This window comes from Pseudophryne corroboree, chromosome 7, assembly GCF_028390025.1.
Source record: "Pseudophryne corroboree isolate aPseCor3 chromosome 7, aPseCor3.hap2, whole genome shotgun sequence".
Lineage (NCBI taxonomy): Eukaryota > Metazoa > Chordata > Amphibia > Anura > Myobatrachidae > Pseudophryne > Pseudophryne corroboree.
The window spans coordinates 46,130,075-46,147,024 of record NC_086450.1 but is presented as its reverse complement, the minus strand read 5'-3'; the positions used below and the strand labels follow the sequence as shown (position 1 = coordinate 46,147,024).

Below are 16,950 nucleotides of genomic sequence, written 5' to 3'. Positions count from 1 at the left end.
GCAGGAAGAAGAGAAAGAGAGGTAAAAGAGCCGGACAACCATTGCAAAAAAAGAAAAAAAAAGAATAAAACCATTGATATTTTGAATCAGGAGACCATTGATGAAGAAGGTACAAAAAGAAAAGTTATATACAACTTCAGTTCAAGGATTCTCACAGCTGTTGAAGAAAAGATACTGATGAAAGGATTGAAGTTCACACCAACAACCACCACTGACGACTTCGATAGATTTGTTGATGTACATAAATTTATAAGAAAAATTTCCCTTAAGAAATTTTTGGAACTAAAAAGGAGTGAAGAAACCCCCTCGGCATCAAATTCCACAGAACCCACGCTCCACTCTGCACACAGAAAACCCTCCACATTTTATCCTTCTCATATTAAGGGTGATTACATTGAAACATTTCAGAAACTAGTCATAGAAGATTTGAACTTAATTAACAAAACAGCAAAAAAGAAGGTCTACCACAATCTAACCAGAAAAGAACGCGAAGCAATCAAATCCCTCCAGGAAGATCAGGACATTATAATCAAGCCTTGTGACAAAGGAGGTGGAATAGCAATTCTGAATAAATAAGATTACGTGAAGGAAATTTATCGTCAACTATCAGAAAGGGATACGTACCAAAAACTCAAAACTGATCCATCAGCAAAAATAAAGACCAACTTTCAGAAATTATTAAAGACCCACCTCGAAAAAGGTGGTATCACAGAGACAGAATTTGCATATCTGAATATTGAAGACCCCATCACTCCGACGATTTATGTATTACCAAAAATCCATAAGAACAGCACGTCACCTCCAGGACGACCCATTGTTGCCGGAACAGGGTGTCTGACATCAAATCTATTGGCCCTAATCGATCACGAACTCCAACCCATAGTGACAAAGAATCCCTCACACTTAAGGGATACAAGTGACACCATCAAAAAATTGGAGGGAATACCATGGGACAGCGAAACCATTATGGTCACAGCAGATGTCACTTCCCTGTACACCATCATCGAACACCAGAAAGGTATAGAGGCTACAACTTGGTTCTTAGATCAAACGGAGTTCTCAGAAACAAGAAAATTGTTTATTATCGAGTCCATGGATTTTATTCTGAAGAATAACTTCTTTTTCGAGGGGGATTATTACCTTCAAAAGAGGGGTACCGCAATGGGTACGCGATTTGCACCGAGTTTTGCTAATCTTTTCATGGCCCATTGGGAGCAGGAAAACATACACACACAGAACCCGGGAAAGGACAAACTGCTAACATGGAATCGATATATCGACGACGTGATATTTTTTTGGAGAGGGGACACAGATAGTTTAACCTTATTTTGTGACCATCTTAACCAAAACGATAGAAACATTATCCTCACGTTTGAAAACAGCAAAACCGAAATTAATTTTTTGGACTTGTCTATATATATCAAGGATAACACCATCCAAACAAAAACGTACAATAAACCAACAGATTGTAACAATTATATCAGCAAAGAGAGTGAACACCATATAAATTGGCTCAACGGCATACCCAAGGGCCAATTTTTAAGAATAAGGAGGAATTGCAGCGAGGACACTGTATGTATGACCCAAATCAATGAACTCAAGAACGCCTTCATCGAAAAAGAATATCAACCTGAGAATTTGGAATTAATTCAGACGGAAACGAGGAACAATGATAGGACCACCCTCATCCACAACAACAAACAGAAGAAGAACGATGAAAAACTCTCCAATCATTCCCAATGGTCGTTTATTACAGGATATGACCATCAGCACAAAAAAATAGAACCGATCATTAGAAAACATTGGAACTTGCTATGCATGGACGACACGTTAAAAAACATCATTCCGAAAAAACCTACGTTCATCTACCGTAAGGCAGCGAATCTAAAGAACAAACTAGTTCGAAGCGCCTTACCTCAGAAAAATATCAATCCCATTAGAACCAGTGGTTTTCACAGATGCGGACTTTGTCTTCCATGCCGACAAATCAAAACTGAAACCTCTAAATATACAGAAGTAACCGTCAATAACATTTGCTTTAAAATCAAAGATTTCATTACCTGCCATACCAGTAATGTTGTTTATTTAGTTTAGTGCGCCTGTGGGAAGATATATATTGGACGCACGTCGAGAGCACTGAAAACACGACTTGGCGAACATCTGCGCAATATAAAAAAGGTCTCCTCACACACAATCTGTCTGAACATTTTAAATCAGAACGCAACTGTTCATATACATCTATAAGGAAATTTGTGGGATTACAGCACATAAAATCCACTTGGCGCGACAGAAATACAGAAAAAAATCTTGCAAAGGCGGAAATGAAATTGATTTACAAACTTCAGTCCCTTTGCCCCAAAGGCCTAAACAAGGATTTTGAACTCAAATGGTTCTTGCACTAGCCCACATAGTTTAATAAGTATTCATCTTAGATAGATACCAGAAGTGGTATCCTTTAACTCATTACATTTTTTTTGTTTTCTTTCTTCATTTCTTTGCCACGGAGACTTATGGAGAACTAATTTAAGGAAGACGAATTAATGACATCTCTCAACATATTCCCACATCTCTGGATAACATTGGATTTTATTGACTTATATTGACAATATATACACCCATCTTTGGTCAACTCTATGTTTGATATACAGGATTTGTCCAACTGACTGTGGACTTCAACTATGGACCACAATAATTTGTTATGTATGCACATAATTTGTTATGTATGCACATTGTTAGCACGATTTCACTCATCTATTATGATACTTCGGATCACCTTTCGCTTAGCCGTTAGATATTATTTCTACATCCCACTCCTCGGCCTTCACAAATTAATAATGTACCTAGGACCAGTTAACCTCCACTTCTTTTACTGTTATCATCATAAATAGACCTCTGCGGCTCACAGCCACCTTTCTAGCTACTTTCTCCACAACTTCCGTTCAGTGACACGCAAACAAACCGTGTCACTTCCGGTCGGTGGAACGCAAACAGCTGCGTCACTTCCGGTATCGGAGCCACACCTCCAGACAATCACCAACATCATAGTGACCTATGGTGATAGTTGCAGGTTTTTTATTCCACTCTTATTTATCACAAGTCTCTCTTCCATCTATAGAGATTTTGGTTGCACTGATTATAGATATTTGCATGCTTACTCCGGCCATTCATGTCGGTACGTCACTTCCGGTATTGTACTTCCAGTCCGGGTCACTTCCGGTCGCCCGGCCGGACGTTTTTATCGGTTTTTCACCCAAATCTGCACCTTCTACTCATCGCAGAGCACTAATTCAGCAACATATCACCATCAGTAATCAGGTTTTACTAAAAAGGATCCTTTTGAACCACTTCCGGCTCAAGTGACCTATGACCCGGAACCAACCTTACACCATCTTTAAAAGCCATCTCTGGAGACATGGAACACCATCAAGCCCTGAGGAAGAGATTACAGATCTCGAAACGCGTTGAATATTGGATCCATCAAGAACTTGAACCTTTCATTCATTGGACATCGACCTGGTGGTTAGCTTGGGAGCCAGAGCAGGGTGAAGTCTGGACCACCCTGCTTGCTATAACACCTGCGGCTCCTTAGCTACCTCTCCGGTATGCTTTCCAATATTGTTTGAATTGCGATTTGAGCTGTTTTGAACATTTACCAGCACCTATTCAGGGGTTAGCGACCCAACAGTAAGCCTAGGAGCCAGAGCAGGGTGTACCTTTGACCAACCTGCCTCATTTAACACCTGTGGCTCCTAGCTTACCTCTATGGTATGCTTTTAGTTATTGTATGTGAATTTTTATTGTATTAAATTTGTATGATTTTTATCGAAACTCATTGAATTGGTATCAGCATATACGCATTGCAATCAGTATTTTGACCATTGCTTTGGTCTTTTCACACGACCACGGAAAGAGGGCGCCCCGGTTACACCACCCCACACTTGTATTCTTGTTCTTTTTTTGGGGGAAAGAGGAAAACCCCAAAGGTGTACCCTAGGCTGCCCGTCCCCTTTCCAGCGCCCAATAAGTTTTCCCACATCTTTTAGCAAATAAGTATGTCCAGGGCTGCTCTTCTTCTGCTTGATTTTTTTTTTTTAGCTTAGCAGGGCTGCACAAGCGATCGCAGCCCTGCTAAGCTAAAATACACTCCCCATAGGCATGGACTATTGATCGCAGCAGCATCTAAAAGTTGCTGGCTGCGATCAACTCGGAATGACCACTATGGTTTTGCCCAACTGCTAACAAATCTGCTGCGATCAGGTCTAAATTACCCCCTATATTATCTGGGTGTGGTTCATCAAATCGACAGTGTCTAGGTCGACAATGTTTAGGTCGACCACTATAGGTCGACAGTCACTAGGTCGACATGGATGGAATGTCGACAGGGTTTCTAGGTCGACATGTGCTAGGTCGACAGGTCTAAAGGTTGACATGAGGATTTTTTTTTTGTGTCGTTTTCTTCGTAGAGTGACCGGGATCCAAAATTAGTGCACCGCGTCCCCTCGCATGGCTCGCTTCGCTCGCCATGCTTCGGGCATGGTGCCTTCGCTTCGCTCGGCACACTTTACCGTTCCAATCGTAGTCCACGTGGATCGTTAAGTATGAAAATATAAAAAAAATTGTGAAAAACTCATGTCGACCTTTAGCCCTGTCGACCTAGCACATGTCGACCTAGAAACCCTGTCGACCTTCCATCCATGTCGACCTAGTGACTGTCGACCTATAGTGGTCGACCTAAACATTGTCGACCTAGACACTGTCGATCTTCAGACCGGATCCCTATTATCTACTGTATATTATAGCTGCAGCAGGGAAAAGCAAACTGTGGCACTCCAGCTGCTGTGGAACTACACATCCCATCCACCCTTGCTACAGTTTTGATGTTGGGGGATGCTAAAACTGTGGCAGGGCATGCTGGGATGTGTAGTTTTGCAGCAGCTGGAGACCCACTGGTTACCTACTCTTGCTGTATAGAAGGTAAACTGGTGCACAGGTAATTGTCCAAAGAAAGATTATGATGTTTGTTCTCCTTATCTAGACATGTTACTGACATTGATCATCACTCTGCAAATTTGAGGATTATCTTGTGTAACCTTGGGGGCTAAAGTCTTTCCGTTTTGTTGCCATAGATAACGACATGCACAGCAGCTGAAGGCTCAGTCATTTTACTTTACAAAATTCGGAAAAACATCTTGAAGGCTACTCACCCGCCCAATCCGGTGTTAAAGATGACCTCCCCAGCGACTGACTTTTGATGTCCAAAAGAGTATCCTTTGATTTTCGTCCCATCTTGCAACACTAGATTGGCAGTGTTCGCCTGAACAAAAAAAAAGATTTCATCATTGTATTATGTTGAAAGAGAACATCACTTTCCCTTGTTCTGTTTGCCTGTGGAAATACAGTGAATAGAAGACATATATAGAATGATTCCAATAATAGAGCTAGTAACTTTGCACCCAGGTAAAACCATGCTGCATTGCAGGTGGGGCTGATGTAACATGTGTAGATTTGGGTGGGGTGTGTCCAAACGCAAATCTGCAGTGTAAGAATAGAGCAGTTCAGCATGTGTGGGCTACATGCAAAAGCAGCCAGTATTTACCCTGCATGAAAAAAAAATGTATTTGACCCCTTTCATCGCAACATTGTTTGATTCAGATATACAGTTACTCCCAGCTCAGAATCAGTTCCTTAGTGTTTAGCGGAATTTAGATGCACCTCATACTGTACTATGCACTTGTGACTTGTAAAGAATGCAGCCATTATAGATATCAGATATTCAGAGGTAAGTAGGATGATTCATATACCCACTGTATGCTAAATCGCTACTGTTTGTACACATCCTTGGCCATGATGAACATTACTACTCGTTGATCTATTCGTACAGGGTATATCATACTACATACGTGTCAGTTGGGTCCTTGTACAGCTTTTCTCACACAGTGTAACCTTTGCAGTGCACCCAAAATGGCTGCCTCACCTGGTATGTTCGTGGATGAGATAAAAAATACATGGACCTGATGGTTGTGTTAGAATTGTACTCCTAGCGTTAGGACACTGCAATTAGAGGCATCACTTACCACGTGAAAAGGGGTGTGGCCTCGCATAAGGGGCGTGGCTTAACATCCTGGAACCCCGTTCTCATCACTCCGGGGGTAAGGGAGATGCGGACTGCCACCGAAGACTGCTGTGGTTGCAGTGGGTGCTTCTGCAGTATGGCCGGAACCGAGTGCTGTATGCATTGTTACAGTGCAGCACCCGGCTCCTGTCACTGAGAAGGAGTTGGCATTTTGGTGTCACCCCTAGCTGGGTGACACCCGGGTGCAGCCCGCACCTCTCGCACTCCCCTTGTGACGACACTGGCTGCAATCCCCCCATTTTGTGCAATTTCTTCTAAGCGCATCCTATTCCACCCTGGATAATCCTACGTACTGCGCCCAAAATGGCTGCCTTGTCTGGTACCATTCATGGGTGGAATCAGGGGTGGATCCAGAAGAAAATGATAGGGGGGGCACCATGGAAGGGGCAAGTACATTTGCGTGCGGCTTCGGTGCATGTGAGGTGGCGCTTCTTATACAATGCCCACAGTTGTATCGCTCATTATGCAATGTCCACTGTACTGGTAGTGCCCCTTATATAGACCCCATAGTAGTGGTGCCCCTTTTGCAATGCCCGTATTGCCCCCAGTAGTAATGTTGCCTGTAGTAATGCCCCCAGTCATTATGCCCCCAGTGGTAATTCCCCTGCAGGTATGACCCCAGTAGTTTACCCCCCCCCCCCTTTAGTTTAGCCTCCCAGTGGTAATGACCCCAGTAGTTTAGCCACCAGTAGTAATGCCCCCCTGTAGTTTGCCCCACTGTAGTTTAGCCCCTGTAGTTATGCCCCCTTGTAGCTTAGCCTTCAGTAGTAATGCCCCCAGTAGTTTGGCCCCTGTAGTTATCCCCCAGTAATTTGGCCCCTGTAGTTAAGCCCCCAGTAGTTTGTCCCCCCTGTAGTTTAGCCCCCAAGTAGTAATGCCCCTTAGTTAAGCCGCCAGTAGTAATGCCCCTGTAGTTACGCCGCCAGTAGTTAGCACCTTTGTAGTTGGCCCCCAGTAATAGTCCCCCCCTAGTTTGCCCCCAGTAGATGCCACCCAGTAATAATGTCCCCCAGCAGTTTGCCCCCAGTAGATGCCCCCCAGTAATAATGTCCCCCAGTAGTTTGCCCCCAGTAGATGCCCCCCAGTAATAATGTCCCCCAGCAGTTTGCCCCCAGTAGATGCCCCCCAGTAATAATGTCCCCCAGCAGTTTGCTCTAAGTAGATGCCCCCCAGTAATAATGTCCTCCAGTAGTTTGCCCCCAGTAGTAATGCCCCCTCGGAGTTTGCCCCCAATAGATGACCCCCCAGTAGTAATGCCCCCAGTAGATGCCCCCCAGTAATAATGCCCCCAGTAGATGGCCCCCAGTAAAAATGTCCCCCAGTAGCTGCCCTGGGCGTCCACTCCTCAGTCAGCACTATGAGAGAGACGTCATGACTGACGTCTCTCCCATAGCGCACGGCGCACAGTGACAGCGCCGTAAGCCAGAGCTCAGTACTGAGCTCCTGCCTCTGGCTGCCGCTGTGCAGGGAGACGGGCGCCCGCTGGTAACACAATCTCAGCGGGCGCCCGTCATCTCCCTGTGCGGCGCCGGGTGGGGGGGACGGGGGACAGAAGGCCACAAATGACAGGGGGGGCACGGGCCCGAGTGCCCCCCCCTGGATCCGCCACTGGGTGGAATATATAACCTGTGAAATTTATTACCCAAAATGACTGCACCAAGCCACCAACCCAGCATTTTGCTTACTTTCTGGGTTTTTTGTTTTTTGATTTCTGTGTTGTTTTTCTGCTTGATGTAATACTAATGGGTGGTCTTCTGTTTGCCGGCGGTCGGGCTCCCGGCGCTCAGTATACCGGCGCCGGGAGCCCGACAGCCGGCATACCGACAATTATTTTCCCTCGTGGGGGTCCACGACCCCCATAGAGGGAGAATAAAATAGTGTGGCGCGTGTAGCGCGCCACCGTGCCCGTAGCGTGGCGAGCGCAGCGAGCCCGCAAGGGGCTCATTTGCGCTCGCCAAGCTGTCGGTAAGCCGGCGGTCGGGCTCCCGGCGCCGGGATGCTGGTCGCCGGGAGCCCGACCGCCGGCCAGCCGTAGTGAACCCATACTAATCCTTTGTGCCGCATGCAATGTTTTTTGATGTCTGTAAAGCATCCTGAACATACCTTCTAACATTGGGAGAAGTGAAGGAGGGACACATTGGCGCGGCTTCGCTGCACCCATCCGAAAAGGGGACATGGCCTATAGAAAAGGGGGGTGGCTTTGCGGGAGTGCAGCGATCGCGAGCCACGCCCCGTTTTTCATCAGTATGGGGGCAAGGCCAGCGCTCTGGGAGCTGCTGGCATGCCCCCTGTCCCTCCGTCTCTAGTGAATGGGAGAAACCGTGCTATATAAATAAATGTATTATTCTCTCTGAGTTGTGTGTACAGTTATACGTTTCATGTGCTCCTCATAGGGATATTAAAAAACCCTCATAAAACAGAACATGAAGAGCAATAAGGGGAAATTCCCGGTGTGCATACTGTACTTCTACATCGAATGCAAAGTGAAATGATTGTGGGAGATGAGAGTGAAATGAAAAGAAAGTGGAAAGATATAGATGATATTTCATAACAAAGTGCATAACAGATCATTTACACTTTTATCTCATTAATTGGTCTATTCATGAAGCAGTGAAAAGTGTGGAGAAGTGAGCCAGTGGAGAAGTTGCCCATGGCAACCAATCAGCTGCTCCGTATAATTTTATAGTATGCAAATTAGAAACGTTACTTCAGTGCTGATTGGTTCTTCTCCACTGGCTCACTTCTCCACAGTTTTCACTGCTTCATGAATAGACGCCTAAATTGTATCTATCTCTCGTCTGTGGTGATTGGCTTGATTGATATACAACAAACCTGCATATTTCCCTATATATCAATGCAAGTGTGCTGCAGTAAGATGTGCTCCATCTGTACATTGGCTGTCATTCCGAGTTAATCGCACGTAGCAACTTTTTGCTGCTGGTGCGATCAACTTGATGCCGCCTATGGGGGAGTGTATTTTAGCATAGCAGGGCTGCGATCGCTTGTGCAGCCCTGCTATGCTAAAAAAGTTTCCTGCAAAACAAGACCAGCCCTGGACATACTTACCCAGTGCGACAGATCCAGCGATGAAGGTCCCGGCTGTGACGTCAGACATCCGCCTTCCAAACGCCTGGACACGCCTGCGTTCGCCCTTACCACGCCCGGGAAACGGTGAGTAGACGCCCTGATCCACCTTCCCGCTGTCAATCTTCTTCGGTCCTGGCGTCGTTGCAGCAACGACTCGCGTGCTCAATGCGGGCGCCGCACAACCACAGTTCCAACCCATTCGCACCGTGCGAACGGGTCGGAATGACCCCCATTATGTTCTGCTAAATTAGCAACACTACAACTGATAATGAACGAATGCTAAGTGCCGCCCAGCCCTGCGATCGCATTCTAATTGCAATCGCTTTGCAATTAGATCGTGATTACAGCAGACTAGGGCCGACCCCTGCCTGCGCAGCTTGGCTGCGAAGACAGTCGCAGTGGGGCCATGTTTCCCTTCACAGTGGCTGTGTGTGACGTCAGACGGCCGCCGCCTCTGGAAACGTCCCAAACCACGTTGTGTCACCATGCTGCGTCACCGGCCCCGGCCACCCCACGACCGCCTCTGCCTGTCAATCAGGCAAAGTAGTTTGCATCACATCGATGCAATCGCATTTCCCGGCACATGCAGAATGCGTGCGCACTTGTCCTATATTTGAAGAAAATGCGAACACGCGCATTACCGATCCAACCTGAATAAGGGCCTACTGCTTTTGCAGTGAGATAAATGAGCGCCATCTGTATATTACATTCTGCTTTTGCAGTGAGATAAATGAGCGCCATCTGTATATTACATTCTGCTTTTGCAGTGAGATAAATGAGCGCCATCTGTATATTACATTCTGCTTTTGCAGTGAGATAAATGAGCGCCATCTGTATATTACATTCTGCTTTTGCAGTGAGATAAATGAGCGCCATCTGTATATTACATTCTGCTTTTGCAGTGAGATAAATGAGCGCCATCTGTATATTACATTCTGCTTTTGCAGTGAGATAAATGAGCGCCATCTGTATATTACATTCTGCTTTTGCAGTGAGATAAATGAGCGCCATCTGTATATTACATTCTGCTTTTGCAGTGAGATAAATGAGCGCCATCTGTATATTACATTCTGCTTTTGCAGTGAGATAAATGAGCGCCATCTGTATATTACATTCTGCTTTTGCAGTGAGATAAATGAGCGCCATCTGTATATTACATTCTGCTTTTGCAGTGAGATAGATGAGCGCCATCTGTATATTACATTCTGCTTTTGCAGTGAGATAAATGAGCGCCATCTGTATATTACATTCTGCTTTTGCAGTGAGATAAATGAGCGCCATCTGTATATTACATTCTGCTTTTGCAGTGAGATAAATGAGCGCCATCTGTATATTACATTCTGCTTTTGCAGTGAGATAGATGAGCGCCATCTGTACATTTGAAAATTCCAAAATAATATATAGGCTTGTAATCAAATAGATTTTAATGTACAGGAGAATGCATGCATTACATCATTTTGACCCATGTAGTCTACCTTTCCCCTATCTGACTTACAATAATTTGTCCTTGGCTTTTTTCGGGTTGCAACACTGCTGCACAAAGCAAAAATTTACAGGATCCCACGGTGAAATTAACAGGAGTCATTGGGTGATAAATATATTGAACTCGGAACCTTCAGTGTATATATCACACAAAGGGGGAGATTTATCAAAAACTTGGAGAGAGATAAAGTACCAGCCAATCAGCTTCTGTCATTTTACAGGCTATGTTGGTAGAATGACAGAAGTGGATTTGTTGGTACTCTCGCCAAGGTTGTTTGATATATCTCCCCCATAGTACTATATCTATCTAGTTGAGGCAAACCTTACTCATCTTGGGGGTAATTCAGATCTGATCGTAGATGTGCTAAATTTACAGTATTACAGTAATGGACAGTGGCGGAAAGTAAAGCATTAATAATGAACAGATTGGGCACATAAAAGGTTGACAAAAAGGTATGGTCATGAGAACAAGTGGTAGGGAAGACCCTGCTTATGAAGGTTTGCATTCTGAAGGGTGATGCTGAGACAAGAGAAGCAAGTGGGAGTGCAAAATTAGTAGAATCGCAATCCGTCCGATTATCGAACGACTGTGCACGGCTGCACGCGCAAGTAAAAATAGTGACAGAAAATGCGTAAACATTGTGATCACAATACAGTCACTGTTTGACAGGAAGCCGGCGTTTCTTGGCGGAAACCTGACGTGTTCTGGGTGTGTCTGAAAAAATGCAGGTGTGCCCAGGCGTTCTTAAGGAGGGCCACTGACGTCAGCGATGACCACTTCCAGCCTCTTGTGTTGCAAGAATTGTGGACGACCTTGCCCAGTGTCGGACTGGGGCATGAAGTGCCCACCGGGGGGATGCAGTGATAGGGGCCCATACTTAGGGGTGTGGTCAGCCTACAAAGGGGGTGTGGCCAGCCTCCACAGAGGCTTGAAATACACAATAGTCTAGTGCAGTGTAATGCAACATATCTACCATGTATAATACAAGTGCACAGTCTAGAACCTGATCCCTAGAGGAAGGAGAGGGCCCTCAGGCAGTGGGGCATACCGGTGGTTTCCCTGGTACCCCTGTGGGCCAGTCCGACCCTGACCTTGCCTGGAAACTATTATTTAGACTGGGCCGGATGTACTAAGCGGAAAATGCGGTAAACTCCCTGTTTACCGCATTTTCCTGATGTACTAACCCCCGGCCGGCAGGTCAGCGCCGCGGCGGGGTACGCCAGCTTTAGCTGGCGATAGTCCATAGAAGCCTATGGGCTTCTCTCCGCGGCGCTGTGTGAGGGATCCGATCGGATCCTTCCCAGCATGCCCTGCGGCCGCCCCCGTCACCCCGCACATGCGCAGACTGACTCCCGGGCCGAATCCCGGAAGTCAGGCTGCCGCTGCGCATCGCGGAGGTCAGCTCTTATCGGAAGAGCTGTCCTCCGCAAAGCTGATCGCATATGTTAGTACATATGCGATCAGCATCGTGGCGATGGGCGGCGATGTACATTAGTACATCCCGCCCACTAGGAGATAAGTACATAACCACATACTGTATTTTACCGGTGGATGGGCGTCAGTGGAATTGAACAACTTCAAATTGGAAGCTCGGTAAGGGACGCACTGGGACATAGACGTTGGAAGGGAAGTGGGGGTAGGTTGAGGGGTTAGAAAGGGAGAGGAGTGCACAGTTATCACCCCCAGTAATGGCAGATAATAAACAGAGGGAGTATTGGTGAGTGTGGCAGGAGGAGGTGGAAGTGATGTGTGGGGTATGGCATGAATGGTGCCCTCTAAGTAGATGGTAAAGTTTAGGGCTGCCAGTGAGAAATTGGGAGCTGGCGGGGATGAATACGGCAGCATGTTAATCATGTACCTCTAGAACGCAAGCTCTTGTGAGTATGGCTCCCTCCTCTATAGGCTACTCCATGTAACGATGTTACGCACGGAATATACTGTAATTACAGAATGTATACATGTAGATTTATGCACTTGTCTGTAACTGTCTAGTGTACTTATGTAAATCTGTTAATTGTTTTATCCCCTTTGTGGCATAATTTAAATAAAAGATCATACTATTATTATATTAAAGCATATTGGGCAGTGTGGCATGACATTACAGGGTAGGAAATTGCTTATCTCAAAAATATCTGTTTACAGTTACTTAGAGCAGTGCGTGCTGGAATGAAGACTTTGCGGCTGAGTCTCAATTGGGAGAAAAGCAAAAAATGAGCAAGTACTGTAACTGTGCATTCTGGCTAATACCATGCGGCACTGCAGGTGGGGGAGGTGTAACATGTGCAGAGAGAGCTATGGCCATACATCTACTGATTCCACATTCTAGGTAATACCGTGCGGCACTGCAGGTGGGGGAGGTGTAACATGTGCAGGGAGAGCTATGGCCATACATCTACTGATTCCCCATTCTGGGTAATACCATGCAGCACTGCAGGTGATAGAGGTGTAACATGTGCAGAGGGAGCTATGGCCATACATCTACTGATTCCCCATTCTGGGTAATACCGTGCGGAACTGCAGGTGGGAGAGGTGTAACATGTGCAGAGGGAGCTATGGCCATACAGTACATCTACTGATTCCTCAATCTGCTGATGCCAACTCGATCACTGGAAATCAATGACCAACTTGCTGATCCTGATCATTTTTTGATCGGATTGACAAATTGAGCAGTTTCCTGATGCACTGACTCTGGAATCAGCAGAACTGGGAATTGACTACAATACCTAAATAATGTACAGTATATTATTAATAATCAGATATTTAAAAAACACACCCATACACAGAATATTTGGCCATACAGTCCCTGCCCCAGTGGAGCTTACACTCTATATTCCCTACCACATATATACACACACACACTAGGGTTCATTTGTGTCGGTAGCCAGTTAACCTACCAGTATATTTTTTGAGTGTGGGAGGAAACCGGAGCACCCGAAGTTAACCCGTGCAAGGCACTAATGCTAACCATGGCACCATCTGTTATCCTCTATCTATCTATCTATCTATCTATCTATCTATCTATCTATCTATCTATCTATCTATCTATCTATCTATCTATCTATCTATCTCTCTATCTATCTCTCTATCTATCTATTTTTCTTTCTGTCTATCTAGAATCAGCGCTTCCTTGTAAAGTTTAAAAAAACAATAATGACAACCAAAGTTGAGCTTTCAAAAGTGTATATCCCCACATAAAAATGTATACTATCGAAGGTCACAATGACGTGGATCTGAATGTTATTTTACAGTGTACGAGACTGAATGTATATTTTCTGTTATCTCCATAAGAAGGAAGCACACACTACGTACTCTGGGGGTCATTCCGAGTTGATCGCTCACTAGCTACTTTTAGCAGCCGTTCAAACGCATTGTCGCCGCCCACGGGGGAGTGTATTTTCGCTTTGCAGAAGTATGAACGCTTGTGCAGCAGAGCGCCTGCAAAATCTTTTTGTGCAAAACAAGACCAGCTCTGGATTTACTCTTCGTGTGCGTTGATTCTAACGACGGAGGCGCGGCTTTTGACATCACACACCCGCCCAGCGTTCGCCCAGCCACGCCTGCGTTTTTCTAAGCCCTCTCTGAAAACGGTCAGTTGCCACCTAGAAACGCCCACTTCATGTCAATCTTCCTGCGTTCGGCAGTGCGACTGGAATCTTCGTTAGACCCTGTGCAAACCCACGATGCTTATTGTACCCGTACGACGTGCCTGCACATTGCGGTGCATACATATGCGCAGAAATGCCGATTTTTTTTTGCCTGATCGCTGCGCTGCGAACAACAGCAGCTAGCAATCAATTCGGCATGACCCCCACTGTGTGGTCGTATATATGTTAAGGGTAACTTTGTGACTGGAATCTTAGGGGTAAAGGTGGGAGTTCTATTTAAGATGGGATGTTGCCCATAGCAACCAATCAAATTCCATTTATTATATTCTAGAAGGTGCTAGATAAATGAGAAGTAGAATCTGATTGGTTGCAATGGCGAACATCCCATCTTAAATAGAACTCCCATCTTAGTAAATTTACCCCCTAGTAACAGCATCTGTTAGTGATACTTCGTACTGATTTAGCATACTTTTTATCTACAATAAAAATAATGTATTTCATTTAATATGATATAGATGATAACATGATGTCACGACGTCTCTCCCACAGCACAGCACAGACACTAGAGGTCAATTATGACCTCTAGCGGCTATGGCCGCTCTCACAATGCCATGCGGTGCGCGATGACGTCATCGCGGCCGGCACCAGTAGCGGATCTTGCCACGGCGGCGGCGCCCTCGGGACAGCGCCGCCCCGGGCAAAAGTCCTGCTTGCCCGTGGCAAGATCTGCTACTGCATAGAGACTTCCTTAAACATTGTGTATAAGTACAGTATACCCCAGTGATTTTACCCCCAGATGCTTCTCAATACCCCCCTACTCTAATAGCGCTACAGAGCAAACAGGTGTCTGGTTAAACCAAACTTACAGCAGTTGAAGGATAATGAAATAAAATGTCCATGAAAACAATTCTATGCCCCCTTATTGGAGACGTAATACTGTATCTATCTACATTGCCTATATAATAACTGCAACACTTGCCATATGTTATTTATAATTCTATAGTATAAAGGTCTAACTAGATGTAATGACTTATGACGTGATTACTAATTCAATGGTACATTTGCAATCAACAATAGCAATTAAATGTTCCTAGTCTAAAACGCCTGGGTGACGTTACTGTTATACTTTGCTTTAAATCGACTTATGTCAGCGTTACAGTAACACCATTCCTATATGAAGATCAGAATAAAAACCGCTTTGGAAACAGATCAAAGCCATTTTGGAAAATCACAATGGGGGAGGTGTATCAAAGCTTGGAGACAGATCAAGTACCAACCAATCATCTCCCAACTGTCATATATCTAAAACAGCCTGAAACATGGCAGTTAGGAGCAAATTAGTTCATTATCTCTCTCCACTTTTTCTCTCTCCAAGCTTTAGTACATCTCCCCCAATGTAAGACATATTAGATGCATTTGAGCGAAAGGCAGAAGAATGGAGTTACTAAGCAGATAGAGAAAAGCCAACGTTGATACCTTGACACTCATGAACCGGACACCGGCTTTGGAAAAGCCCCATTGATGACGGGCAGAGGCGGTGAGAGCCCCTGCCCTGGCCGCCTTAAACACAGATAATATCCGAGTCATCTTTGGGGCCCTGTGGAGCCACTCCGCTCTTCCTCAGAAAGTGGTGCAAGGTGTGTGTGCCCAAGAGTGGCTGGTAGGAAAGAGGCAGCAAACGGGGCCACTTTTGCTGATATGTGCTCTGAAGTGGGCATTTAATAAATCGAAGCCAAGCCCCGCCTCTCCCGATGCCTCCTCCCTCTCCTGCACAGAGCTTACACTTTGATTTTTAGATGTCTGTGTGACTTAGTTGCAACACAGATTAATTATTATCTCTTGGAGTGATGTTCAAACACGCATCCCTCTATGAGACCTCCGCTTCTCCTTTATCAGCAGTATTATACTCAGCCTGTGCTAGGGGATCAATAGAAAAGGCCAAAACAGCCACTGAACTGTCCTGAAAAAGCCTTTTTCAACATACAAATCAAATAAACTAAAAGTAACAGTTTCCTTCATAACTGGGACACCCGACATACATCAGACGCTGAACGAAAATATTTGTCTGGAAAAGAACAGATCGGTCTTATTGCCAGTTGCGCTGTGTTCAAAAAAACTACTCTCAATCATTTTCATGGAATTAGATATGGGATGTGCAGCCTAGATTGACACAACCTGTTGGTGACCCATCTGCTGAGAACGCCGGGCCACGCTGAATGAAATAACGGCAAATTTTTTTTTTAATAAAAATAGTTTCGTAAAAACGAAGATACTGTATAGCGGTGTGATAGTAAATGCCAGCGGTTGGGATGCCGGCGGTCACATGACCAACCGCAGCATCCCTACTTATAGAATGCTGACAAAGTATGGGGTAATTAATTCCCCCCCCCCCCCCCCTTCCCTGCTCCCTACCCTTACCCACTTGGGGTGGCGGCTAGGGCTAAGATATCTATCTATCTATCTATCTATCTATCTATCTATCTATCTATCTATCCATCCATCTATCTATCTGTTTTTCTTTCTGTCTATCTAGAATCAGCGCTTCCTTGTAAAGTTTAAAAAAACAATAATGACAACCAAAGTTGAGCTTTCAAAAGTGTATATCCCCACATAAAAATGTATACTATCGAAGGTCACAATGA

General features: G+C 45.2%; 1 protein-coding gene across 1 annotated transcript in view; it reads right to left on the bottom strand.

The window, feature by feature from the left end:
• The window catches only part of CPS1 (carbamoyl-phosphate synthase 1), a 123,066-nt gene extending 107,076 nt beyond the window's left edge, over positions 1–15,990 (bottom strand). The window contains exons 1-2 of the mRNA XM_063933134.1: positions 15,785–15,990; positions 5,205–5,314 (exon numbers count right to left, since the gene is read on the bottom strand). Coding sequence (XP_063789204.1) covers positions 5,205–5,314; positions 15,785–15,895 — 221 coding nt within the window. The 5' untranslated portion in view covers positions 15,896–15,990. The remainder of the gene's footprint in view (positions 1–5,204; positions 5,315–15,784) is intronic.
• Positions 15,991–16,950: the final 960 nt, after the last annotated feature.